The sequence below is a fragment of the Chelonus insularis genome, unplaced genomic scaffold, assembly GCF_013357705.1.
Source record: "Chelonus insularis isolate UGA/USDA-ARS -01 unplaced genomic scaffold, ASM1335770v1 scaffold_229_pilon, whole genome shotgun sequence".
NCBI classification, from domain to species: domain Eukaryota; kingdom Metazoa; phylum Arthropoda; class Insecta; order Hymenoptera; family Braconidae; genus Chelonus; species Chelonus insularis.
This window is the reverse complement of record NW_023276790.1, coordinates 457,990-485,502: the sequence shown is the minus strand read 5'-3', so window position 1 is coordinate 485,502 and position 27,513 is coordinate 457,990. Positions and strand designations below refer to the sequence as shown.

General features: G+C 27.3%; 3 protein-coding genes across 4 annotated transcripts; 2 read left to right on the top strand and 1 right to left on the bottom strand.

The window, feature by feature from the left end:
* Positions 1–704: 704 nt before the first annotated feature.
* Positions 705–5,061, bottom strand: LOC118073105 (ras association domain-containing protein 8-like). The gene is made up of 10 exons (XM_035093402.1): positions 4,603–5,061; positions 4,415–4,525; positions 4,037–4,345; positions 3,309–3,429; positions 2,819–3,051; positions 2,431–2,592; positions 2,227–2,343; positions 2,008–2,147; positions 1,626–1,933; positions 705–1,546 (listed from the first exon to the last, which is right to left on the bottom strand). Exons 1-10 carry the CDS (start codon positions 4,672–4,674, stop codon positions 1,446–1,448), a joined length of 1,674 nt encoding a protein of 557 aa, XP_034949293.1. The 5' UTR covers positions 4,675–5,061; the 3' UTR covers positions 705–1,445.
* Positions 5,062–5,185: 124 nt separating this feature from the next.
* Positions 5,186–8,078, top strand: LOC118073106 (beta-1,3-galactosyltransferase 5-like). Of its 2 annotated transcripts, none has more exons than XM_035093404.1 (3): positions 5,186–5,769; positions 6,189–6,754; positions 6,880–8,078. In XM_035093404.1, the coding sequence occupies exons 2-3, from the start codon at positions 6,220–6,222 to the stop codon at positions 7,371–7,373; spliced, it is 1,029 nt and encodes a 342-aa protein (XP_034949295.1). In that variant the 5' UTR covers positions 5,186–5,769; positions 6,189–6,219; the 3' UTR covers positions 7,374–8,078. The 2 variants fall into 2 exon arrangements, with proteins under 2 accessions (XP_034949295.1, XP_034949296.1); XM_035093405.1 differs by lacking the exon at positions 5,186–5,769 and adding an exon at positions 5,992–6,086.
* A 13,053-nt stretch (positions 8,079–21,131) lies between these two features.
* LOC118073108 (uncharacterized) lies at positions 21,132–23,766 on the top strand. Its single transcript, XM_035093407.1, has 3 exons — positions 21,132–21,604; positions 23,050–23,228; positions 23,316–23,766. The coding sequence occupies exons 1-3, from the start codon at positions 21,518–21,520 to the stop codon at positions 23,443–23,445; spliced, it is 396 nt and encodes a 131-aa protein (XP_034949298.1). The 5' UTR covers positions 21,132–21,517; the 3' UTR covers positions 23,446–23,766.
* Positions 23,767–27,513: the final 3,747 nt, after the last annotated feature.

Here is a 27,513-nt window from a genome sequence, read left to right as displayed (position 1 = left end):
AGCGTGTTAAATGCCTCTACTGGCCTAACTATGAAACATCAAACTTTCCGGCGGTAATGGCATGTCGTGGTTATTATTTGAATTTGCTAAAATTTATAAATAAAAACGAGGCCTGTTGAGATGTCAGTCAAAGGCATTTTTACGGTTTTTTGAATTTAAATTCACATATGTAGGGTGTTTTTCGTCGATTAAATTTTATAATGTCCAGATTTTTCGGTAAGTGGTTTTTTATCACAGAAAATTGTTGTGTAGTTGATATGATGTTGTAGAGATAAGATGACGGTCATTCTAAATTGTTAGTGGTAATTAGATCTCTTGGCTATTGTTACACAAGCAATACGGTTGTATGGTTCGCTCATTTTCAGTAGCCAAATGAGATTCATCTCGTCCCACCATAAACAAAACAAAGAGTAAACACTTTTTGGCCAATGTAACAATACAACGATACTTCTCTACGGTCCATCATTCAATATATCTCATCAATCACAAGATAGTAGTAGCCCTCAATAATCAGATTATCCCACTGAAGGTCCAGAAGTTCGTAACACTAAAATACAGCGTTAGCATTACCTTGAGTCACCTTAAATTATATTAATCTCATGAAGTAGGTAAATTTAACTATTTTTATGTTTCCCAAACGAATTATTTTAAACTATTCTTATAATAATTATCATCATATTTTTTTTATTTTTCAACTTTTCCAACGATTATTATCGACGAATTCACGATAAATTTCTACATTAATTGGAATATAAAATCCTTCGGCATAGAAAGTTAATCAAGTTTTGATACTCAAAAAAGTAGTGTCGATTTTTCCACGCATGATTCCATTAATGATAAATCAGCAAAGCATCATCAAAATAATTTAGATATTGTTGATGACAGGGATCTCCATTTCTAATTTTTTCATCCGATTTTGATCATCACATCTGTACAGCTAGGCCTAGTTTTTTTTTCTACTTTGTAAATCATATCAAATTAAAACGATTTATTTTATGGAGACGAATGATCCAAATTCGACTATGGTAGTAAAATAAAAAAGCTCACGATTATTATACAAATAATTCTAAAAAATAGAGTATTTTATGTACAATAGTTTTTTCATATTTCTATTTTTTGTCGTTATAGTATCACAATCTCTATTCTTTATTCTAGAAAAGTCAATTCAATTGTAAGGTAAATTTTAGTATATATATAAAAATCTGTGAGCAGTACAAATGTGTTAATTAAAAAAATAAGCGAAAAGAAGATTCTTAACATAAATTTGCATACAAAGAATCTCATACATATGAGTAATTCAAATAATTAATTAACGATAATAAATTTATAAATAAACAAATATACATACAAATTTCATTTTAAATTCACATTTTCAACAATGTGCACATTTACTACGTTCAATTACTTCTTTTTCTATTGAATTAAAAAATTATTTATAATTTTTTTTAAACCCATACACCATGTGGGTTTTTACTAGTTGGAACTGCATTCTCCAGTTGCCTAGGGGATCCTATTATTTTACGAGTACTACCGGGTTTTTGAACACCTAGAGCAGTTATTTAATATTAACGATTTTTATATTTTATATATTAAAATATTCTTTTTTAAGTAAACTCATTGATTACCTTCTAACAAATTTTTAATTTGTTCTTCTTGACATCCAACAGTTAAACTTTGTAAGTTAGCTTCTTTCATTTCATTGACTAATCTTTCTAATTGCAACTTTTTTTCAATGATAGCAGATTCTATATTTGTAACTTCTTGCTTTAGCAAATCAGCTGACTGATTTGAGTGATCTGATGAACGTTTTGCTTGATCTAATTCAGTTTGTAATCGTTCTACTTCATTCATTACTTTTCGTTCCATGAGCAAACGTTCTTCAGATTCTCGAGTTATACTATGTTGTTCCATACTAATTTCTTCCATCAATAACCTTTATATAAAATACATTTTAATTATTGTTATAATAACTAATTATACCAACAGAAAAACAATTATGAATTGTACCTTATTTTATTTTTACATTGCAATAATTCCGTTTCGCAGTTGGCAAGTTTCGATCGAAGTAAAGTAATTTCAGATTTTAAAGTTTTTTCTTGTTGCCTTACAATTTCACTTTCATCTTCTGTATTAATCAATTCATTCAACTACAAAGTTTAAAAATGAATTAACAAAGAGAATTACTCAGACATCATTAGCGAATTTGATTGGTAGTAATTAATTTACCTGTTCCTCAATAAGACGTCCAGTTGATTCAATACGATTTATTTCTTGCGAAATAAAATCCATTTGATTAAAGTGCTCCCTATTTTTATTCTCCCAATACATTATTTCAGCATCTAACTGTTAATGTAATTTTATCAAATTTAGAACATCAACATAATTGGCTACAAACACGTATTTTTTTCAGAGACATTAAGCAATTCATACCTTTGTGAGATCAACTTGATGTGCATTAATAGTATCGCGTTGCTTATTGACTAGTCTGATAAGTTCAGCATATCGTTGAGTGTAAGCCACAGCTACCATATTCTGTGGTTGACTAAGTTGCGGTCTATTGGATTGCATCAATCCCTTTGTATCTTGCATCTCCTTTAATAAAACAACAATTTCACAATAATATCAATAAGTGGTTAAAGGAAAAATTAGATTTTATATCTACTAATTAAAGTAGAAATTGCTATAACATCAACTTTCTACTCAAATAAATTTCTATAAAAATGAAAGTTAAAGTAAACTCAAACACTTATATATTTGCAAAGATCGGAGCTAATGAATTCTTGGAATTTTCAAGTCATTGACTTTTACACATATTTACCTGACTACGTTTTATTTTCATCATATTGGTAGCCGAAGATTGCTCATCTTTGGAAATACCCAAACCTTCACTAGTCTGATTTTCTAGTGCTTGTAACTTGGCAGAGTTTGTTACAATTGGTGGAGGTGGATCACGATAAGGCGGCAATGTTCGTATAGGTGAAGAATCTGGACCTGGTGGATCACGATAAGGTGGACTTTCTCGATATTGTTTGTGTGTTAAATTTCTAAAACCTAAATAATAGCATTAAAAAATCCGTGTTAAAATATTTCATTTACAGATTATGATTAGTTATTATTATTATTTTTAATTATTTGCAATGCTGTCTATTAGCCCTTTAAAGAATGATACTGCAAATATTTTGATTAAAAAGTAAAACTATTCATCAATTTACAACTTGGAAGAATGTAGAAAATTTTGTAAAAAATGTAGGTTAATACACTGTTGTTAAAGCCAGTTCGAGTATGCAATGTAAGTTATGGTGTTTTACCTTCACTACTTGATACTCTGGTGGGTGATTCATTTGTTCTAAAAGCAGCTTTCCGTGAATGTACGTCTTTTACTTTAGTTTGTAATGTTGGTTGTACTACGGCAATATTTTCCATTTGTACCTGAACGAATAAATTTGATTCCATGTTAGGTTTTACTTCACTGTTTTAAAACAAATAAAAGTTTCATTTATTTTTTATGTAGATTATGAAAATAAGTAAAAATATAAAATCACCAATTTTTTAAACAATTAGACTGAAACACTAATTATTAAATTGGAGCACTTTACTGATCGTTAGTGTTATAATAAGTAAAAGCTATTAGTAAGAATGAAAGCGACCAGTGTTTTAAAACGCTCTACTTTTTCTTTTTTACTACGTTTTCATCTTTTGGTCTTGATATCCTATTGATAGATCTGTTTATTTAACGGATTATCAAATAATGTATCAAAAAGTTTGATCCTAGAAAGCAATTCCAAATTATAAATTACAAATATTTATTTATATTCTCAGTTAACTTTTTAATTAAGCTTACAATCGTAATTCCATCGTCAGCACTATAATCCTAATACAACAATGATTTATTTAGTGTATTTAAACGAACACTAAGCACTGAGAACAAATGGTTGTAACTTATAATTTAGAATTCAAAATTATTTTTAAAAATTATTCTTTTTAAGATAGTTTTTTTAAGATCACAAGCGATCTTAATGTTGATATAAACACTAACTTCACTGTTATTATCTGATGTTGTTCCATGAAGCCCACTAAATGTGAGAGACTTCCGAATATCTCGATTCCTCTTGAGTACTTCCGGTGATTCATGACTTTCAGCCGCAGAGTTTCCGTTATTGTGGGTACCCTCTTGACTTCTATTGTTTATAAGTGGATCAAGAGCTGGGCCTTGTACTCCATTTGGGCGTATTCCGTAAGCTGATCGTGCATTTAGTGGTCCTTGTTGTGGTTTATTTCCATCCGAATTTGAGCGTCTTAAAATCAATTGCACATCTGATGCGTATTCTCCCCATTTCATCAGAACCTGAATGATTTTTATCAGTTAGTTATTCGTTTTATTTTTTATTTAAGTCATAAAAATATGAAAAACTACCGTGAGAGGATTTTCAAATGGTGCTAAAAAACGTTCATTGTTACGCCAGCGTTCAACAAGAGTAAATCTTCCAGATTGTGCAGTAGCATGAGCAAGTGCATACACAACATCCTGAAAACAAAACAAAGATATATAGAACAATTGATCATTTTTATTCAACTGTTTATGAATTTTAAAAAATAACAAACTTGACAGGTTGTCGTTTCAGTGACACCACAAACAATACGTTGTATCCCTTCTACCCAAACTTTTAACTCCATTATTGTTTCATCTGTGACAGTTTTTGTACTGCATTCTTTTCACTATTCTACAAATGTACACTAACAAAACCTCAATATAACAATAATTTTCCCACTTATTACTATTAAATGGATTTCTCTAGCATTTAATCCACTTATATTTATTGAATTAAGTCGATTCTTTGACCAGAGAAAGGTTATAATTCACATAAACTCCAATAAATAACTCATTCCACTCTTTAAAACCTCCCATTTATTGACCAAGTTGTCCGCACCCTAGTTTTTTGTAATCTAAGCATTGTATGAATCAATAAGTATCAAGCAACTATTTAGTAGAATGATTGTTGTGTAGTAAATTGTAATGAAAGGAATGGCACTCTTGAAAAAAAAAATGTAAACACGAATATAGAATGTGGTATATGAATCGACGTGTTTACAGCGCTTTCACGGTATTATTATGAACTACAATTACTCACAACTTGTGCCTAACTTCAGTTCAAGGTCTGTAAATAAATGGAATTGGACTGAAGAAGATCATTACTCCAAAATTGTGAAGACATTGTTAGACCTCAAATGACAGCCACTGATTCTTTTATAACTCCAGCCAATTATTTTTTACGCACTTCCTTACGTTAATTTACATGATTTTGATTAGAAAATTATGCAAAGTAGTATAGTTCAAATTCCCCTTTTGAAGTGAGTGCGCCACTAAACATAAAAGTAAAATAAGAATGATAAGAAGTGGTATCATACAAGAAGGATGATAAGAGCTTGAAAGGGGTGATAGTATCCTTCCTACGTTGTCTAATACGACTGATGTTGACGCCTAACTGAAAGTAATAAACAATAGTGGTATTATAGTAGCTAAACCTTGTATCAAGTAGTATGTCCTTATATTATACCAACATACCGGTCATTGAACATAAATATAAATCAAAAGTGCATACGTTACATTGACGTATGCCGACGTAGATACTTTTCAAATATTTACAAGTGCATAAGTAGTGGATTCTACTTCTTTTAGGACATTTATTTTAATCGTATGATGTCTGTGACATCCACAATTCGTGTGGAAGTTATCAGTTCGTTCAGACCTCGCAAAAAATATATATAAAGGTAATTTTATTGATATTATTTATTTTGTTTATTAAAAAAATTAAAATAGTATTAAAAAATAAACAACTTTAATTTATTAATTTAATTAAATGTATGAATAATTTTGAGAACATTTAGTCAAAAAATATAATCTTTCAATTACCCATTTTCCGCTTTTGATATGATAAATCTACTATTATTTACATTTATCTGTGTTTAAAATTTCACTTTATCATTATTCAAGTTCTACGCGCTTTAAAGATTGAGCTCTAAGTAGGTAATTCGATTAGATAAGGTGTAATAAAAATAAACAGAGGCTCCAGAGTATGATCTTAATGGTACTAATCATGTTTGTGATAAAGTGGATTGCATGATACAATAGATATAGTGTTGATGCTAATGTAGTAGGAAGTAAGAACTTAAAGAAGGGTTTTTTACAGGATGTCGTGAGTAGAATGAAAGAGTACTAGTATGTTGGATAAGCGGCGGCTTCATGGCCACGTGTCGCCGCCTTATAGCCTTGGATTCGTGATTGCCCTCGTTTTCTTGGGCTGTTTTTCCTTTTGGATGCTAATTGGATGTCCTGCTGAAGTAGTAGTTCCGGGATATATTCTTTTAGTTCCTGATAATGCATCAACTTTACCTATTCCATACGCATTGAACGAACTGCCGTCCAGTGATGAAACGACACTAATCAACCTTAGAAATTTTAAGTTTATGATTAATCATGATCCTTGTAATAAAACACAGCCACTATTGTTAATACTGATCCACTCAGCACCGAGTAATGCTGCTAAACGTCATGTTATAAGAGAAACTTGGGGAAAACAGACACCAGAAGTAGTAATTTTATTTTTCGTGGGACTGACTGAAGAGTATCAATCAAGAATTATTCAGGAGGATAACGAATATCAAGATATTATTCAAGGAAATTTCTTTGATGCGTATAGAAATATTACGTATAAACACGTCATGGCATTAAAGTGGGCCACATACTATTGTTCAAGTAATCTACATTTTAAATTTGTATTTAGTTATTGAAATTTAATATGTTTTTTATATTTACATATTGAACATTTGATAGTCCATATCTTATAAGGATAATTTAATAAATCAATAATATATTTTCAGGTGCCAAGTACATTTTAAAATTGGACGATGACGTTTTTGTTCATATTCCGGCGGTATTAGATTTTCTAAAACATGATCTTTCACCGTGGGGAGCAAGACGGTTAATTCTATGTGAACTATTGTCAAGAAAATTAGTAAAACGATCATGGCGTTCAAAGTGGAGAGTTTCACCCCTAGAATATCCTGCTAGGTACTATCCAGATTACTGCTTAGGTTGGGCTATTTTATATTCACCGGATAGTGTATTTCTACTGTATAAAGAAGCTCAAAAAGAACCATATTTTTGGATTGATGATGTCCATATCACGGGAACAGTGGCTAGGAAAGTAAATTTAACTCACAGTCCGATGCATTCTCTTATATTGACAACTAAAGACATGCAAGAACTTATTAAGAATCCAAGTGCTCATAAGGAGTATTTATTCGGACCGCCTAACTTAGCAGAGGAACACATTAAAGCTTTGTACCGATTAAGTATTTCTAATTCGGTATGACCGTAAGTAATTGTCTTTATAAATAATTATTCATCAAATAATAGGTATAAAAACTTGACATATAGATAGAATGAGAACAATTCATTTCCAACCCTAAGGGATATAGACAATGGCCTTGATTGTGCGTTTGATTTTTTATATTTATATTGATCGATACTCAACCGAAAGAGTTTTTTTAGGTTTTATTCAATATTTTTATATTCATTTAAAGTTTATACAACTTTTCTTTCATTTTATTTATCAATTATCGATGGTAAAGTCATTTTTAATTATGATTTGAGTAAAGAAAATTAGTGGTTATTTTTATTATCAACTAATACTTTACTAACATAGTTACCGAATCTCATACATGTGATAAAAAAGATGGCAATGAAATATTAATTTCAAAGTCAGCATATTAATTGAAATACTTACGAAAAATTTGAGCTTAACATGTTACATCTTTATTGTTTTAAAGTTATACTTTTCATTTAAACAATTCCCTATAAGTTAAAGAATTATGGGAATAATTATTACAAGTAATACGAAAATTAGTGATATATTCGCCAAAATAAAAGTTAAGAAAGTGTGTAAAAATGTAAATAATATAAAGAAATGAGATATTTGGAAGCTATTTAAACATGAAATTCTACGAAATTTCGAACAAATTTAAAAAAGTAAATGTTATTTAATTAGATTACATGTCATGAATACAAAACTAATGAATTACAGATAAAAAAATGTATTTAACATTTTTTAATGCTATATACATTTATAATGTCATAATTCTAGACTAACATCCTCTTCATTGCTCAATTATCTTGATATTTAAATGAATATTATTTTTATTAGCATTTATAGATATTTGCTTAATTGAATAGCTTTCGTACAATCATATTAAATGTCTGTGAAATATTTGTAACATGCAGTTTAAGTCGTTATTTCAAGCACAAACTAATTTATTTGAAATTATTTACTATTTTTAATCACTTTACTCACAAAGAATCTATCTATTTTTGCATCAATTTTTCTTGAATATATGATGTATTGTTCCGCATTGATACTTTTTAGCACAAAATTTTTTATTTATTTAACCAGGTATATGTTTTACATACCTCGCTCATTTATTTAACTAATTTAAAGTATCTCGAGTATTAAAAAAATTTCAGCGCAAAATAAGAGATTTTTTTTCCGTAAAGAGTCATAAAAAAGCTCGAAGATGTAAAAGAGAACATGAAAAATTTAATGTAAATTTTTTATTGGAGTTTTTTAATTACAGTTTTTGGCTAAGAAAAATTTTACTCTGTCTAGACGAATTTTTTTAAAGTTTGAGATACTTTAGCTATTTACTAAAATCCATATTGAATAATCTTTAATAATTATTAAAGTTAACTAGTCTAACGAAAATAATCAAAAATACAACATCTGAATTACCTAATACAGTTTCAAAAATCATCTTTAATAGCTTTAGGTTTTAATCTATTAAACGAAAGAGAATTGAAAAAAAGTTTATAATATTTATTCAACAGTATTAAAATGAAATCGTACTATAAATATGTCATTAACTTTTTTTAAATTAATATTAATAATAAATAAAAATATTATGTACTTTTTAGAATTATGTTTTGAAAAATAGAAATAGTTAAGTCAAATATTAAATTAAATAACAGCTAATATTATCAATTCTTTTTCGTTTATTGGAATGCAAAAAATACTCACCAATAAATTTCATAGTGATAATTTTAATTTTATACATATCAAATTCCGTTATCACTAGCGGCAGAAACTAATTAATAGATGTAAAAAAGTTATTTTGATGAATTGTATTAAAAAAAAAAAACAAAGATTATTCTGAAATAATTAGTTAGCTCAATAAACCAACATTTAGTCATGGTACTAATCATTCTTATAATTATCATTGCCTATGTATACATTGATCATACGCATAGTATTTATTAAATTATCTTACACGCATAATGAATTACTTTAATTTGAAAAAATATATTTTTAATTCGGTTCTAAAAGGTATTATTTTTGTGGTAATTAATATTAATTTCGAATTGAAAATGACATTAAGATGCCAAATAATGTGACAAAACATGAAATAAGATTACTGTATTTACATTAACATGTGCCAATCTGTGTCTTAAATTATCCAAAATATGAAGAGTTTTTTGAATTTGTTTAATGCGTGTATTGCAAACGGCCAAAATTGAAATTTTCGAATATATATATATACATATATGTTGTATACTCTTTTTTGTCTTTATTTGAATAATTAAATTTGATTGTGCATGATGTACGTTACAGTATAAGTGATATTTTAAAGCAGTAAACTCAAGTTCAATACTCAAAATCCGATTATAATATAAAAATTGTAAAAAAGATATTGATTGTAAAATTCATATTTTATGAAAGTTTACTACATCTAAATCTCTATTTATAATATATGAATAATTGTAAATTATTATTGTAAATGTTTGATTGACTGTCATTTTATTTAGATAATTTTTTCGTTCACATATATATTATAATAACATCATTTCATCAATCTTACTGATTAAATAAATGTGATCAATATTGATTAAAATGTACCTTGAAATCTCTGTTACTAATTCACTAATTAATGTATATCCTATATTACTTTTATTCAATGTAAATTTTACTTTTATTATTCCTCTTTTATATTTATCATATTTATATCTTTGTAATTATTGCTAAATGCGAATATATTTTTTATTATTTAAAATCTTTTAATTTAATGATAAAAATAAGTTGTAATAAGTTTATAAAAAATATGATTGAACTTTATTACTACAATGAATTATTCGATTTCGAGATCAATTGCAAATACATAGAATCTATGATTAACTTTATGAGTGTGCGTATGATTCACTAGTGCTATGTAGTTTTAACTGGTACAAAAGCGTCACGCTGTCTACACGTCCAGAAAGCTCCGTACGTAATATAATGTGTATAGCGGGATATGGCATTCCTATTCAACTGCACTCAACCTAATATTCTAACGGAAGTTATAAAATAAAATCAATTAGAAATATAGAGAATAAATGTGCCGGTAATTTACAACATCAAAAAGCCATTAAAGTATATTAATTTAAATAGAAGAAAATTATCTCTATCGAATAACTACATTTCTAAGGATTAGTTATCAGTTTTGCTTTAATTACTTGACAATTTTGCTATCATGCAGATATTCAATTTTTTGTTATTTCCTAAAAAATAACTCCTTTATTGATTTCTTTTTGTAATTGACAATAATTTTTTTGCTAGTAATTTAACTGAAATTATTTTTAGTGTTTTCTTCAAATTTTTAAAATGAAAAATTCTAGAAATCATATAGAATTTTGAAAATCAAAAGATACTTGGATAAATAAATATAGGAATTATTGAGGCATTAAAAAATTCTCTGAAACTTCTATTCACAGATGAAATACGTTGATTCTCATAACAAAGGTGCAAATTAGTATAATTAGACTACATTGTGAATTTCAGTAAACTCCAGTTATTAAATGAGAAAGTATCTTAACAACTACTCTAACTACAGTATTCTGTAAAGGTGTAACTGCTATAAAAGTATACCTCCAGATTGAAGCCTAGACCTACATGGTCTCTTCTCTCTTTATTCTTCTTTTCTAGTCTCTTATTCTTTATTTTATGAGTTGCATTTCTTCTCTCTTTGGTCATAAAAATAAATAGCATTCCTGGCGGGCGCTTTGGTCCGTTTGATGACCATTAACCACATGGTCGTTCACTTATACCTTTATAATTAACAAAACATTTAAACCTTCTGCTCATTAATTTTCTCGTTATGTTTCTTTCGTGAGATCATACTGGAAAACATGATTATATGTGTTCATGGTATAAAACACTCTAATGCGAAATGCGTAATTCGACTTGGCAGTCGTAAAAGCTATAGCATCATTAAGTTATTGCCGGAAAAAGAAAAATAAAGTTGTTGAATTCTGATTGGCTTTGTTAGTTTTACTCCTGAGATTCAATTAACTTTTGGATAATGTGATAAATAGTCATAAAAAATTAAGGTAAATAAATTTTTTTTTTATGTTATAAATTGCATTTTAATCTATTTTTAATGAAAAATTTAATAAAAAAACGAAACAAAACGTGCTAGTGGCTTCAAATTGCTGATAAATGGACATCTGGAAAGTGTCATAAAGATCATAAGAGTTCGAGTAGTAAAGTGAGTTTGTGTTTAACAAAAAAAAGTTGGTGATTCCCGCGATTAAAGACCGTGGAATCGATTGTGTCACATTGGTTCTTTGACGTCAACTTTTCCGTACCGATTACTCAACTTGATCTAGCAATTTTGAACTCTATATGCCGTTAACCTAATCTTCATCGATTGATCCTTGTTAATATTCAACTTGTGATGATCTTTGATGCATTGTCGACATTCCACACGGTAGAAACATCTGTTGGCAGTCTTTTAAATATATCGGTCACACGGAAGACCAAATCAACGTTCTTTGCACTAATAATTACTCGTGGTTATTCATTTTATAGGTTATAGATTGGATACCATGAGCGCGTATACACACACACTTGGTATTTACTGACATGATATTGTGAGACGCAATAAATTGATTTGAGATATCGATGGATGACCACAAATGCAGGTGTTCACATACCGATATTAACTTTCAATTCGATTCTGGTTAATGCAGAAAATGATGCAATTTCAAATGGAGGTGACGAGATATATATATGTGTACATTTACGCAGTTGACAAGACATTCACTGTTATTTTTTTTTAATATGAATTAATACTGTCTAATTACAGAATTGTACATACTAGTTAAGAACAATCATTTTCTGATGAAACCTTCATTCGTGTTCAAGCCTCTTATGGAGGGAGTATTTAAAAGATCGTTTAAATTCTTTGAAATAATCATTTAATTTATTCAATTTTCCTCATATTGAATGTACGATTATGTCATCTGAATTTTCCCAGATTTTTTCCTCTTTTATTCTTTATCAGCTGCTCTGATTATTTTTTGGAGTCATTTTTAATTAATCAGCTTTTTTAAATCAATGAATACATTTACATGGTTAAAACTGAGTCAATGTTTTATTTTGTTATTCCTGTCTAGTATACACAAATCTAAATGTCTAAGTCAGATCAGGGTCACTGTTTAGAAAATAGCAGAAGAATAAAAGTAAAAAAAGAAGATGAAAACAGCATAAAAAGCACAGCTTTATTATGTTTGACTTTTTTATATTCACAAATAAACAGTAAATAATTTGTTCGAGCTAATAAAACAGAAACTTTCATTTACTAGTATCCAATTTTGTTTTATTTTATAAATGTTTCTCTAAAATATTAGATAAAGAAATAATATCATAAAATGAGTCTTGGTTTTGGGCGTCTATATCAAAGAATAAATTGAGTTCAGCTAACTAGCTTGATAAATGAATTGTCAATATTACGTAAAGATAAATGAAAAATGTTTTGTAAACGAATACAAGACGTTTGTCAATTTTTCAAACGATTTGTGTGTCTAGACACGGTACACAAACAGTCGCGACACTTGCGTTCTCCTTGCTTCATATTTCCACTTAATTCAAAAGTTGATTCACCGTAACCGATTTAGCTTGAACCCACACGCAATGAACACACTTGTCTCAAGACATCGTGCACCAATACTCATAAATTTGGCCGATAGACGAAACAACCCTGAGAGGGCGGAGACTACTGTTGTCTTTTCTCTCTTCTGCAGTATTACCGTAAAATCTGCATTGATTTACAGCCTCTGAAAAAACGAAAATGAAAAATAATAGTCCAATGAAATAGCATTGTAGTGATTGGAGTTTTATATTTTCATCATAGAAAAAAGATGCATTTTCGTCATTTTGTCGTTTGATATAGTAAAATATTACTTAGGAACCAGTTCTTTCCCAGAAGAAAGTTTTTACATTTCAAATTGCAATTTATTTTTACTTTTTCATTTGAAATAAGTGATTCAATTATTTGACAGAATAAATTGAATTGTTTTGATTTAATTTATCTGTCTTTAAACCTAATAAAAAAGTTGTTTGTTTTTTTTTCAATCACAAAAGACATGCAGTTGATGGCGCGAAAACACTCACTTGAATGGTCCTAAGTACATAAATCAATCACGTGATTCTAAAAATACATATCTACGCATCAGCCAAGTTCCATTGAAGAAGTTTTTTTTAATTAATATCAGACAATCTGGCTTAATATGTACTATGTGTATCATTTTAAATACACATTATATGTATACTACTCTCTCCATCAAATAAGTTTGTTTCGTTGAAAGAGATTATGAAACCTTGGGATTTATTTCTTGCCAAGTTAAAAAAAATAAATAAATTGAAGTAAAATGTTGATCTGAGATACACATTAATATAACTTCGTAAAGTTTCTCAGTTTGAAGATAACGAGTACACTTCCCTAAATCAAATAAAAAAGATTTAATGATAGTAATAAGGGAGTAAAGTAGGACTTTCGAATAATTTTTTGTGTGAAGTATTACTTGAAATATTTATGGTTTTTTTATTTTAAAATATCCATTTTTTTTAAGAAAAAATTATCAGGTAATTTTCATTATTTTTAAATTAACATTAAAATTATTACTAACAAAAAATAACCCAACTTTTTAACTGTAATTTCTTGGTTATGTTACTTGGTACTTGTTGATGGAATAATTTTTTTTAGAATAAACTTTCATCTCTAGAAATTACGAATATATATAATTCTAATTGTAACTATTTCTTATCCAGCATCAAGTAAATAATGATAACTCAGAAAACGGACATGGATAATTTGATTAATGGTGATAATCACATCTGACCAAGGCAACAATTTATATAATCTGGTATGTAAAAACAAGCTGGGTTAGAATTCTACGAAATCAATAAAAATATTCAATTGACAACTCGTTTAAAAGTAAAATAGAGTTACTTACTGAATTCTTTTGCTATAAGTCTGTCAATCACACGTTAATTATTCAGATGATTAGAGCTTTTAGCAGGTTACACTGGTTATAGCTAGTTTAAAGCTGAGTTTACTCGATAGCTTTCTAACTGGCCCAATTTGTAATCATGATCAATTAGACCAGTGACCGTGAAAAGAGGCAACTTTGATCAAGTGGATAAGAATTAATCAGCTTACTGCATATGACTCAGAGATCTGCTCTGATATTAACGAAAGTTAGTTCGAGAAAGAGGGTTAATGTATTGTATCATTACGTAGAATTTTTCATTGTGATAGTTAAGGTAATTATCCCAGTAGAAAATTTTCTTACAAGTTTTTTAACTGCATTATAATTGTAGAGCAGGGGAAAAAACATTATCTTCCTCTGAAGGAAAAACATCTCACATCTTAAAATCGAAATATTTTCAGCTAAAGATGATAATTTTACTATGTAATCTAATGATGTAATGTGAATGATGACATTTGATAGTTTTTCAATCAATATTCAAGAACAGAGTTGTCAATAACATTATAAAAAAATCAAGAAACTAATGAATATGTAATTGAGCCTTCAGTGAAATGTCGTTCAATTTCGACTTTTTATTGTTGAGAAAGAAAAATTAATTTTGTTGCTAAACAAGCAGTGAATTATATAATTATCCAATTTATAATTGGATAAAAGTTTTTTTTTGTTAAATTATAATTGGCATATTGAAGTAGAAGTCCATTAACTATAGTTAATGGACTTCCAGTTCAAAATCTCAATAATTTTTTATTCCAAGATATATATATTTTGAAATAAAAAAAAATAAAAATTCATTAATAATTAATGTAATCATGAAGAAGTGGAACTCCACTTCAAGTTTTTAATTAGTGAAGTTCAAGTTTTTTCCCCATCAAACTTCTTCTTCACATTATCATTAAAAACAACAGAATATTACTTCAGACTATAAAAAACAAAAATAATTGTTCTCCTTATTAAGAAAATTACAACCAAATCTTCAGCTCCAGTTAATTATTGTGTTTAATATTAAAGTTTTTTGTTCAATATTTTTTTAATTATAATCAATTATATATAATTAAAGAAAATTAATAACATATTCAACTTTTAACTTCAAAGGTAATTTTTTGGTTTAATTACTTGACAATTGCTGCATTAAAAGTGGATAAAAATACTGTAAATTCATTCAACAGGTCAAGAAATGAGTGATGCAAGCACTACCTGATGTTGTATAATAAAATATGTCGATGCCCACGTAAAGGAGGTGCTGCAAATAGCAAGAGGTGATGACAAATAATGGATGATGGTCAATTGTATACGATACCGAATGTAAAAACACGAATAGCTACAAGTCTGAACACCTGTGCGTCAGTCGTCTGAACGCGAATAAAACGGCGTCGCGCTGTCTGGATGAACTCGACGAGACCTAATCATACAGAAATGCATGCGCCAAGAGCAATTAATCTTGCAAGCACGACGGCTGAAGACTTATACACACATGATAATATACTTACATGTATAATATATCAACTAGTATCAGATTTTTAGATTGGATCATTTTTTATGTTAATTTATAATTTATTGGGGTTACCAACTTTATTACAGAATACAGCTTACTTTCATAAATATCGCTATTTTTCAATACTGGTTTTTTGTCATATTCATTAATCAATAACTTGAGGAATGTGATATTTTAAATGGTGGCTATATAATAATATGCGGATGCCATGGGATCAAGACTAAGATGAAGTATATAATTACGAATACATTACATGAAGTAAAGGGAAGTTGATTAGTCTCGAGTATTAACTTAAGTAAAAATCTCTTGGCATGCATGCGAGCATGTCGGCTTTTCAGCAGCTAAATAGAGGGGATGATTGAATGAAAGAACTGGTTTGCATCAGCATCATTGGAGCACACATTCATCAACTACAATAAAACATTACATATGTAATTGATAAACGATCTTTTTTTTTAGCTAACAATACATTTTTTTTTTGTTTTAACTGATATAATCGGTCTTAACGCACTTTTTATTAAGATTTTTATTGTTTTTTATAACATTTGAGATGGTTAGAAAATTTTTTTTTCTATTATTGAAAATGAATACTTTTTACTGGTCTCTATGACTTCTTTATCTCTGAAAAATGATGCAAAATTAATCAACATTTATCATTAAAGATACGAGATCATGCGTAGAAAACATGACATTGTGCGTAGTAAGTGAATCCGATAATTTGTCATATATTTCATCATTTGACTTTACCAGAATCTGACGTCAATATAAAATAAATGTAATTTGATAATATGCGCATTTAAATTATACGCAGTTTAGGGTGAATAAGCCATCACTTATAATTCGCACAATCTTTTAATGGTTCAGTTGCAAGTGATAAAAAAATGCACTTTCATTTCCTGGGAGGAAAAAAATTTTTTTTTTTTCATAAGATAGGGAAAAGTTTGTAAATCCGGATTTAAATCTGTAGATGCTAGAAATAGAAATTCGTTTAAATTAATATGAAAAAATACACAAAATATTAATCATTTTTACATTTTTTTTTTTCATTTTAATCTAAAAATAAATGTTAATCGAAAAAGAAAATTAGCTTCAATGAATAAATGTTTTTTTACACATGTCAGACTTGATTGGTAAAATGTAAATCTTTTAACTCTTCAGCTACCTTTAGTGAATAAGTATATCAAAAAGTTATTTTTTATTCTTCAATGAATTTGTGATTAAAAAAATTAAATAATAATTGTATTAGGAGTTACTGATGATTCAAAAGATATTTTGAAATATTAAATATAAAAAAAATGTTTAAAAACTGATTATATTTAACTGCTACTAAAATTTCTTTTAAGAGTGTGATGAGCAATACTTGGAGTAACTATTGTTGTTAAATCATTTGGCAAGACGAAAAATCAAGTAATGTCGCTCACTCATCCACTTTATAATTGTACAGACTTGAGGGTGAAAGGAGGGGGGAGCTTTTACGCAACACGTTGGCCATTGCATCTGCCAAGAAAATCCAAAGTGAAATTGCTTCCTGTCTTCTTGGAAAATTGTCTGGCCTCACAGTATTTACAGACAAAAATTGATGTTTGTTGAACTCTCCCGCATTATATTCTCACTTTGTAATTCAATTTTTTTATTTAAATTTTTTATACTTTTAAAAATAATTGGATTAACCGTCATAATAAAATTAGTTTGTTAAGCTTCAATGATCTTTCACTAAACCATGGTGGTATAGTCAATTATCATTTTTATGCACACTTTAGATGATCATTAGTATGCATACCAACATAAAATTTCTCATAAACATGTTATTAATTTGATGATGCTGATGAGAACAAAAATTGATGGTAAATGCATGATGAACAGCTCTGAAGACATTCATTAATGAGTGTAATAAGACTTAGCCTCCGGGTTAATGTGTGTCTTAGGCATCCAAGATACAAAACAAAAATTAACTCAAGATGTTAAGGAAGGGATAATTTGAGAGTTTTATCACTACATAAATAAAATTTATGACAATTTTTATTCGTTTGGGTTTCATCATTTTTGGCTGATATTTAATGAAAATTTATGAGTTTCATTAATTTTATTGCAAATAAAAATAATCATAAAATTCTCCAATTTAATGATTAAACATTGCAGATGATGGAGATCGATATTTCAAAAACAAACAAGTATTTAAGCTTTATTTTATAACTTCATGGATGAATAAACAATTATTTTATGAAAAATCATAATAAATTAAAATTAAATACACATTTATTTTTTTTATTTGGAAAAATAAACTTTAAATAAAGAGTATTGTTTATGATCATCATGATGAAGTGACTGAGAATTTATAACAAAAATGAAGGGCTGCAACTGCAAGATTTAATTTACTTCTGAGAATTAATTTCACCATTAAAGGAATCTCACACCCATTTTAATGGATTTTTTTGCATATTTGGACATTATAAAGCCACTTTCTCTTTCATTAATGCTACTAAAAGGTTCCCTGGTTGTTAATCACATGCAAATTTAATTTTTTTTCTATTAAAAATAAAATATGGAAAAAATGCAAAAAAGAAATGCTTTGTTGATTCAATCATTCATTTATTGATCCGAGAAATTGTCTGAATGATTTTGATTGGTTGATAAATTTTTATTAAAGACCGCACACAATGTTAAAAATTTTTAGTATCGTTATAATAAATATCATATCAAGACGAGACTTTTAAGTGTGAAAGTGAATTTGTAAAAGGGAGCGCAGGTCGAGTGAGATCAATAAATTGATCTATACTACTGCGCAGCAGCTGTTCTCCGGAAGTTAATGACGCAATTTATGTCTAGCATTGATGAGATTTATTTTTTTTATTGTTATTGACTTGACAAATCGCTAATTCATTATTTATCAATCAATTTATTTATAATATTTTTTTTATTTTTTTTTAACAATTAAAATCAATAAATTTTTAAATAAAATTTTATGGGTAAAAATGATTTTGTTAAATATTTTTTAGAAAACACATAAAGTGAAGAGTAATGGCGAAATCTCTTGTCTCGTGGCATACCGCCAAATCTGATTCTTCACACTTAACTAAAAGATATGTTACATAAATATCTAAAATGTACATTAAATGGATGGTGGATACATTGAAAGAAAGAAGAAAAAATATTAACGGCTTTGTATATATAAAATGGAAAATTTTTTGCATCGTTTGTATTTTTTATCTCCCCTAAATTGTTCTTCAAACTTTGGCTTTCTTCTTGTTCAAGGATTTGAGAGAGGCAATGTGGGAGAGTTGTTTTGTACCGATCCCATTGTTATATTCGCATTTAAAGAAAAAAGCACAGGGAGTGAGTAGTAAGTACTTACATTCTAAAAAATATTCTAATTTAACAAAATGTATTTATGTTAATGATTAGTTGTGCTTTTTGAATTTTTCCTATTCTTGTGATCGTTCAATAACATCTTGACTCTTAAGACTACTTGAACTTTGAAGTAAACAATAAATATTTATTTTAAAATGAAATAGTAAAAACACTGATGAAAAATAAGTCACGATAAAACAAAACAAATTTTGCAATTAAATATTTACGATAAAATTTAATAAAAATAGTGCAAATAAATATTTTTTTAAATGTCATAAGATTACAATTTATTTAATTTTTAAAATTTTTTTTCAAAAACAATTATCAGTTGTTTATAAATAATTATCTCATCAACACATGCTTCCTAATTATTGGAGATCTGTTGATACATTAGATGATTTTTAAAAATTTCCCAAATTTTTGTTGATTATAAAAAATCAATTTGTTAATACTAACATAAAAAATATTATCACCAACCACCAACTTCACTACCAGCCAGCAATACTCGACAGTCTATTTCTATTTTTATTTGTATTTCTATTTCTAATTAGATCTCTGTCTCTTTCCAAAGATCTCTCCACTATGAATGACCAGTATACTTGACTTCTTCACATAAAATAACTTTTAAACTATTTAACACCCTTCTCATTAACTACATAAAAAAAGTTTCTTCAAAAGTCCACCCAGATATCACCAACGATAAAGATCCAAAACAAAAATATAAACATTCAAGTTCAAGAAAATTGTGTCAAATGACTGCTGAGATATCAATGTAGAGATAACAGAAATATGTCAAGTATTTTGCATGTTTATAAAACAAAATAAAAATGAGTCATACCTTGATTTAGGGTGTCAAGTCAAATTGAAGCATGAAAAAAAATTGACGTTTGGATATAAGGCGACTTAACGTCATGCTGAAGATGTTCGCTGATTGGTTAGAAGTAAGACGGGCCCCCAGTTCAGCTGCTTTGACTTGACATCATTCAGTTATCATGCAAGTGTTTACAATATTATCTACTAATGCTTTTAAATTGCTGTAGGCGTTGCTCCGATTGACCAAGTAAACATCATTGACAATGAGAAGAGAATGTAACAGTACTTTATTACGACTTAAGTTAATAATATGTACACATGGTAATAAGAAATCAAGCTGATCAACCGGTCCAATAAACAGATGTAATCATGGAGATAATTGTCATTTAAATGATAATATCATTGACAAAAACCCTTGTAACTTGTTAACAAATATTTTAATTCACTCTTTTAATTAACATCTCCAATCATGTTATGTCATGGGAAAATTATGCGTTTAATAAAGTTACCCAAAGCCAGTCTCATGATAACCCAAAACCCTCTCTCCATGTACTCAGCATGTTTGCGTTATGTATTTAATAAGGCCTCTCTGATATATATCCCCACAAAAAGCTGGTATTTCTCGTAAATTCCAAGCTCAAACTTATAAAAAACTGATGGATAAGTAAAAACTAGTCTATCCTTTCAGGGTAGCAAGTAAGCTTGTTTATTAAAAATAATAAATTTATGATGAAATTTGAAATGATATTATTATCATAATGATGATTATTATGACAAAGCATAATAAATAAACGAGTGTGTGTAAATAAATAAAAATATGAATGAATGCTTTTCTGATGAATGATTTAATAACGTGAATGCAATGTGACATGGGTATTATCAAAGGTCAACCCTTTGCACAACCATTTGACTGTTCTTGCAAAAAAATATATTCTTGTTCCCCACTTCTCATCAGTTGGAAGCTATCACTCATATGCTAGCGACGATGTTGCCCGACTCTTGAGCTCGTTGTTCAAATCAGTTTTTAAATTCGAATTATTACATATTATTATAACTTCTAGCTTAGTCTTGCCCCCACCAAGGAGCACGCTAACCCATCCTATATAAACCCACGACGCTTCAACAGCATCCTCACTCTATACGAGAAGACAGTCTATGTCTAAAGCCCCGAACCGGTAGAATATACGTGCGCAATTCGTAATATCATTAATTATCGTGAATAAATTTACTCTTCATTTGTGATTTACGAGTAACATTTCCTTCTTTATTCCATTCGTTTGCTGGTCAATACTTTATTGACGATTTTGGTTCGCCTTTTCGATCATTGAAAGAACGAAAGCATTGTGATTTCTTGACCGTATAAATAAATATCATATTGCACATTGGAAATTTCGTGTGTTACGTGAAAAAGAGACCTCAGTGAAGTACTGCTGATTGACGATAACAGGAGAAGAAAATTTTATTATCAAAAGGTGATCGTTACATCACCTTAATAGTGATTAAGAACCATGGCACATCTGAGGCTACTCATTGTCATGATCATAGCTGTCTTTTGCTATGTTCCTCTTGCTGAAAGCGCGGCTGTACATGCTGAGGTATGTTTCACTTTCTTTGATACTTTATTTTAATTTCATTTATTTTTAGAGTTAAAAATTCAATAATTTATTTAATTGCAAGTTATATGGTTGCTCCGAGTAGTTTAAAGAACTTAATGTCTTTGATTTCTTGGCAGTAGAATTTAAATTAAATTTAAAATATTCTAAGTTCAATGAAAAATTAAAGATTTTGATTGGAGTAGATCTTTAGTGTAATAAGAATTATCTAATAAATTTTTGAATATATTTCAATTTTCATACTTTAAGTCAATAATTTCATTCACAAGCTAGAAAGAATTTTAATTAACAATGTAACATTGTAATAAAAAAACTTTCTCATTAAAAAAAAGTAAACTTTCTACTGCAAAAACTATAAAAAAAAATATAATAGAAAAGCTTTTTTCAAAACTTTCTTGCATTTGTTAAAAATTAATTAAAAATTTTCTACCTATGACTCTTTAGATAATGATTAAAAATACCCTTAAAATAATTAGATATGCAAAATTATTCTATTGAATTTTATTATAGATGTATATTACATTTTTTCTTTTCGAATTCAATCATTAATTGAATTAAGTCATTTTGATAGTATCACCAATAATAAACAAATAAAAAATTCTCGTTAATTACTGATTAATTATTATTAATACTAGTATTTGATAATCAGTACTTAATTATAAATAATTTGCTTTCTAATTATCTTGATAAATTAGATACATTAGAAGGATCAATATTGATTGACTAGCAAGTAGACAAGAGTTTCACACTATTCTATCAATAATTGTCTTGATATAAATAAATAATTAATATAGATAGAACATAAATCAATTAATTCTCAACTCTTTTGTCTTTATCTTCCACCATGTAATAAATATTCCCAATCAATATCGATTAAAAATCCTTCTCCATTACACGTGATTAATTATTATCTTAACATAACACAGATACACATGTATATGCAAATGCGGTGCAAGCATTGATGATATATCTGAGTCGGCGGCAGAAACCAGATAAAGTAGATAGGCACGGTGGTTTTGCAGTTATACGATCCCTCCGAGGTTTTCATTCATGAATTCGAATCACATTCATGCCTATACTCTCATTACTCGCTCGTACACTGCTCTCACGAGTCACTTCACTCATTCACTCTGTCACGGTCGCTTCCATTCAAATGCCACACATATTCTAGCTGATACGGCAAACGCGACCCAAATGATCGTTCCGGTTTATGTTAATGCTTTCCTCTTCTGAAATTATCAAATGCGCTCTTGAAAATGATCTCTTCTAAGCGTACACCTGCTTCTTGGGTTCTCCATCAGCTCTTGGATCTTCCTTCAACTCTAAAAAAAGAATTTTATAAATATTCTTCATCTTATTGATAATTTATATAACATCTAAGAATACTAATTAATTTTTTATAATTCAATAATTGATTTAACTTATAGGATTTTGCTGAAAAATTGGAACGTATTGCATTGGAAGTCAGTCCTGAGAAGCTTCAACTTGAACATGAGGCTAAATCGAGTGTCAACAAATTGGAGAAGCATTTTTGCGATAAACAACCTTGTGCTTGGGCCATATACTCGCCTTTAACAAGAGATATTAACTCATATATATCCAATACGTAAGAATAATGTTTTAATAACATTTATAAGATAAAGATGTTCATTAATATAAATAGAATTTTGATGGAAGAAAACTTTTTTTTTAGATGTGGTTGTCTTGACAAATCCTACAAATGCATACGTACTGATGATGATCTTTCAGCAGCTGCTTATGTATATCATTGTCGTCAAAATATAACTGAAGAGGACATTGAAGCTCCAGAAGAAGTCAACTAATTTATATCACTTTATTGACAATCAAATCATGAGTAATTTATCATATCTGTCATCCTTAATCGTTAGTAAAAACAAGTAGGGGAGTTTGTGTGGTTACTTCTCATAAATAAGCTCTACTATCAGTTTTTTTATATTGCAAAGTGAACAATAGTATTAATTTACAAATAGAAGAATAATATCGGTATTATTTTTTCATTTTATATTTTTTACACTGAGAAAAACAAAATGGGTTATTTAAAAGAAACCAGTACTGGTGATTGTCAATCAAATGTACTGACATATTTATATTCACATAACAAGAAAATTTTTCTGATTAAGAAAGGTGAATTAAGAAGTAACTCTTAGCAGCTCCAATTAATTTTAGGATTCATCATTACTTCATTGATTCTAGTTTGAAACGAAATTATTAATTTTCAAATGAAAATCTTTTTATCATCATTTTTTACGGTGCCATGACATAAAAAATTATAAATTAAATAGATCAACCGGAAAAATAATAGTGTAAAGTAGTTAAAGTATTTTATATAGTAAATAATAATGTAGTGCTCTCTGGAATTTCCCTTAATGTACTTAACGCATAATAAAAAATATTAGTTTATGACAAGTGAAAGGCTTGAAATTCAATAGACAACGACGCATATAAAATATGCTAAATGTTTAATTAAAAGCCTTTCCCTTTATATTTTATCTTTTATAAATATATATATGCATATATATAATACTTCACTATTTATAATAATAAAAATGTTCAAATATTTACTATTCGTTACTTAATACATTGTACAAAATTCAATTGGAAATCATATAATAGAAATTAAAAAATGCTTATACTGTAAAATATAGTATAAACAATCACAACCGATAACGTTGTTAAAAAATAAATTTTTAATATTTTATTATATTGTAAGTAATTGATAAAAAGAAACAAAGAATACTCAATGAGTGGCATGAAATTTTTTTCTTGGCTATAAAAGACCACAGATTAATTGTATCTCTATCATTCTGTCATTTTTACGATACCTGAATACGTAATAAAAATTTTGTATGTTCTTTGAAAAGAGTAAGATAAAAAATAGTCTTATCATTTTTATTATATTTTCATTCATTTTTGGTGCACTTAAGCACTGTTTTTTATTTTATTTATTATTATTATTATTATTATTATTATTATTATTATTATTATTATTATTATTATTATTATTATTATTATTATTATTATTATTATTATTATTATTATTATTATTATTATATTGATTATTATAATTATTATTAAAATACTATTACTAGTATTGTTGTTAAAAATTGAATGACTTTTCATTGTAATTATACAACTAACACCAATAGTAATTAAATAATAGAATGAAACAAATTGAATTATCAAAAAAGATAACGATTTTTTCTTCAGTTTTGCATTAATATGCAGTATTTCACTTAATTTGTAATATACATAAATAAATTATCGTGTATAATTACAAACAACAGGTTCAAAAAGTATGTAATTTTTCATTACCTGATATACACATATATATATATATATATATTATAATTTTTAATAAAAATAAAGATATTCTCAAAGAAAATAATATTATGTTGCTATATTGTTAAAATAATCAATACCTTTTATAGTTACAATTGAAAGTTTTTTAACAGCCTGCGAAAATTTTTTGAATTACGACCAGCAAGATCAGTGATTAAACACTTTAAATTTATATTTTAATCCTGAAATGATTTATTGGCTTGCCATTTACTTGATGTATAATTAATCGTAAATTATGAATGAAAATTGATGACTGTAATAATTAGAAAACTGGTTTTTACTTATTTTTTCTCGTGTATGTTAATTGAGTTTAAGACTTTGATATTAGCAACAAAATAATAACTTACATAGAGTTTAATGACATATGATTATTTATTTCTAATTGATATCTTTAAATAAATAAAAGATTTATTTAATGGAAAAATTTTCAGACATTTACACATTTTTTTATTTAGATAAATTAACTTTTTTAACAAAATTTAAATTTGTCATTAATCAGTCTTTTTTTTAATTAAAAAAAATCAGTAGTATTTATTAATAATTAATATCTTTGATACTTAATAAAATTTTTTATAGTACAAAAAAAAAAATAATAAATAAAGATTTAAAATGAATTTAATTTCGTTGGACAAAAAAATTAAAGACTTCGATTAATTTACGTACAGCAATTTACATGAAGGTGTAATTTATGTGTGATCAAGTTGTCACTAAACGAATGCATTATTATCATATCAGTAATAATCATTACTAAAAATCGACCTGTCTTAAGATATTTCAAATAACAATTCAACAAATTGATAAAGATGTATATTTAGCGAAAATCTATGTGCTCTATTTTATCCTGTAATCAGTAGAAAAGACTGGAAATTGGACTCGCAATTACTGCGTCTAACCGGAAATATAAAGTGGATGAAAGTAGTTTCCAACTACTATTGTACTTTCTTAAGGATCCGTAAAATAAACTCTTTCTATGAAATCTGTATCACCTCATTTATATGTTCGTGTTGTGTATTCAACTAATTTATATCGTTTGAATATATTTATTCATTATTTAAGATTGAATTTTATATTTTTTTTCATGAATATTTTACAATAAATTATAAGAACATTTGTAAATTAATTTTATAAAATGACATAAAGTTTCACATACGTAGATTCTTGGTTTTATATGACTTTTTAAAAATACTTTAACAATTTTAATTCATGTCATATTAAAAAAAATTATTTCTTCTTTTGGATACAATATATAAATTTTCGTAAAGTAATATAAAAACATTAAGATAATGGTAAATAAATGTTTCATATTAAAAAATATTTTATGTCTGAGAATATTTGATAATAAAAATTTAGAAAAATCTAATGCCTAAATAACTACTTCTATTGTTATAAAAAAATGTCATTAAAATACTATTTAATTAAATTAATTTATTTCTATTAGGTCTAGAATCGTTCTAAATATTCTAACATATTATAATAACATTCAATTATTCTATTTTTAGTTATTGATTTTAATACAAAAATAAATAAAAACAATTTGATTGAATATTGACATTAATCATGATTTATAATGGAAAAATAATTCGTATACTCCATTAACATTGTTTGAAAGATAATTGTTGAATAAAAATATTTTTTTTTTTAGATTTAATCAAAACGAGGAAACAAATCGAGGGTAAATATGATGTCATTTAAGTCTATTTCTGGGTCTAGACTTGGAATTACAAGCATAACAATAACATCAAAAACCTTAGAGGTAAAGAAGATTAGATCATTGTACTTGCCATGAAACCCTCAACAATAAACAAGGTAAATCAAATGTTCATTCATGTGAGTATTTTTTTAGACAAAGCTCTCAATATAAGATTAGCTATCACCATAATCATCAATAAAATATTCATCTTTATAGAAAAAATGTTGATGCATCACCAAATTTAATGAAACTCTTATGAATAAATTAATTATTTGATAAAGAAAACAATGCATCATATCTATTCAAATTCATAATCAATTGTTGATAAAAGGAAATTTTTTGTCAGTAGATAGTTTAAATATTTACTGACATTGAAAAATAATTATCTATTGGTGAAATGAGGAAAGTGTCATTTTATCTATTTCAATATCAATTATTTTTTAAATTAATTATAAAGTTGCCTCATAAGCATTAATATGTTTAAACTTATCTAGTTTTAAAGTACCATTTTTAGATTATTAATTAATAACATATTAATTTGTTAAATAATTAATAAGAATTATTCATCCTGTTATCAATCTCATTAAAGACATAGATATCCAAATATTACAAAAGTCTTCCTGCACATATTTCATCAATGAATAAAAAAATTTTAATATTGCTTGTTTTTAAAAAAAAAATTTAATAATAAAATAATTATATTTTAATAAATTTTTTGAATAAAAAATTCCTGGGAACATTGATAACAAAAAAAAAACCATTTTGAAGATTTCGTTTTTGATAGAACATTAATTTATCATCATTTATCTTCCATTAATCTATTTTCCAGTTTTAGACTTGA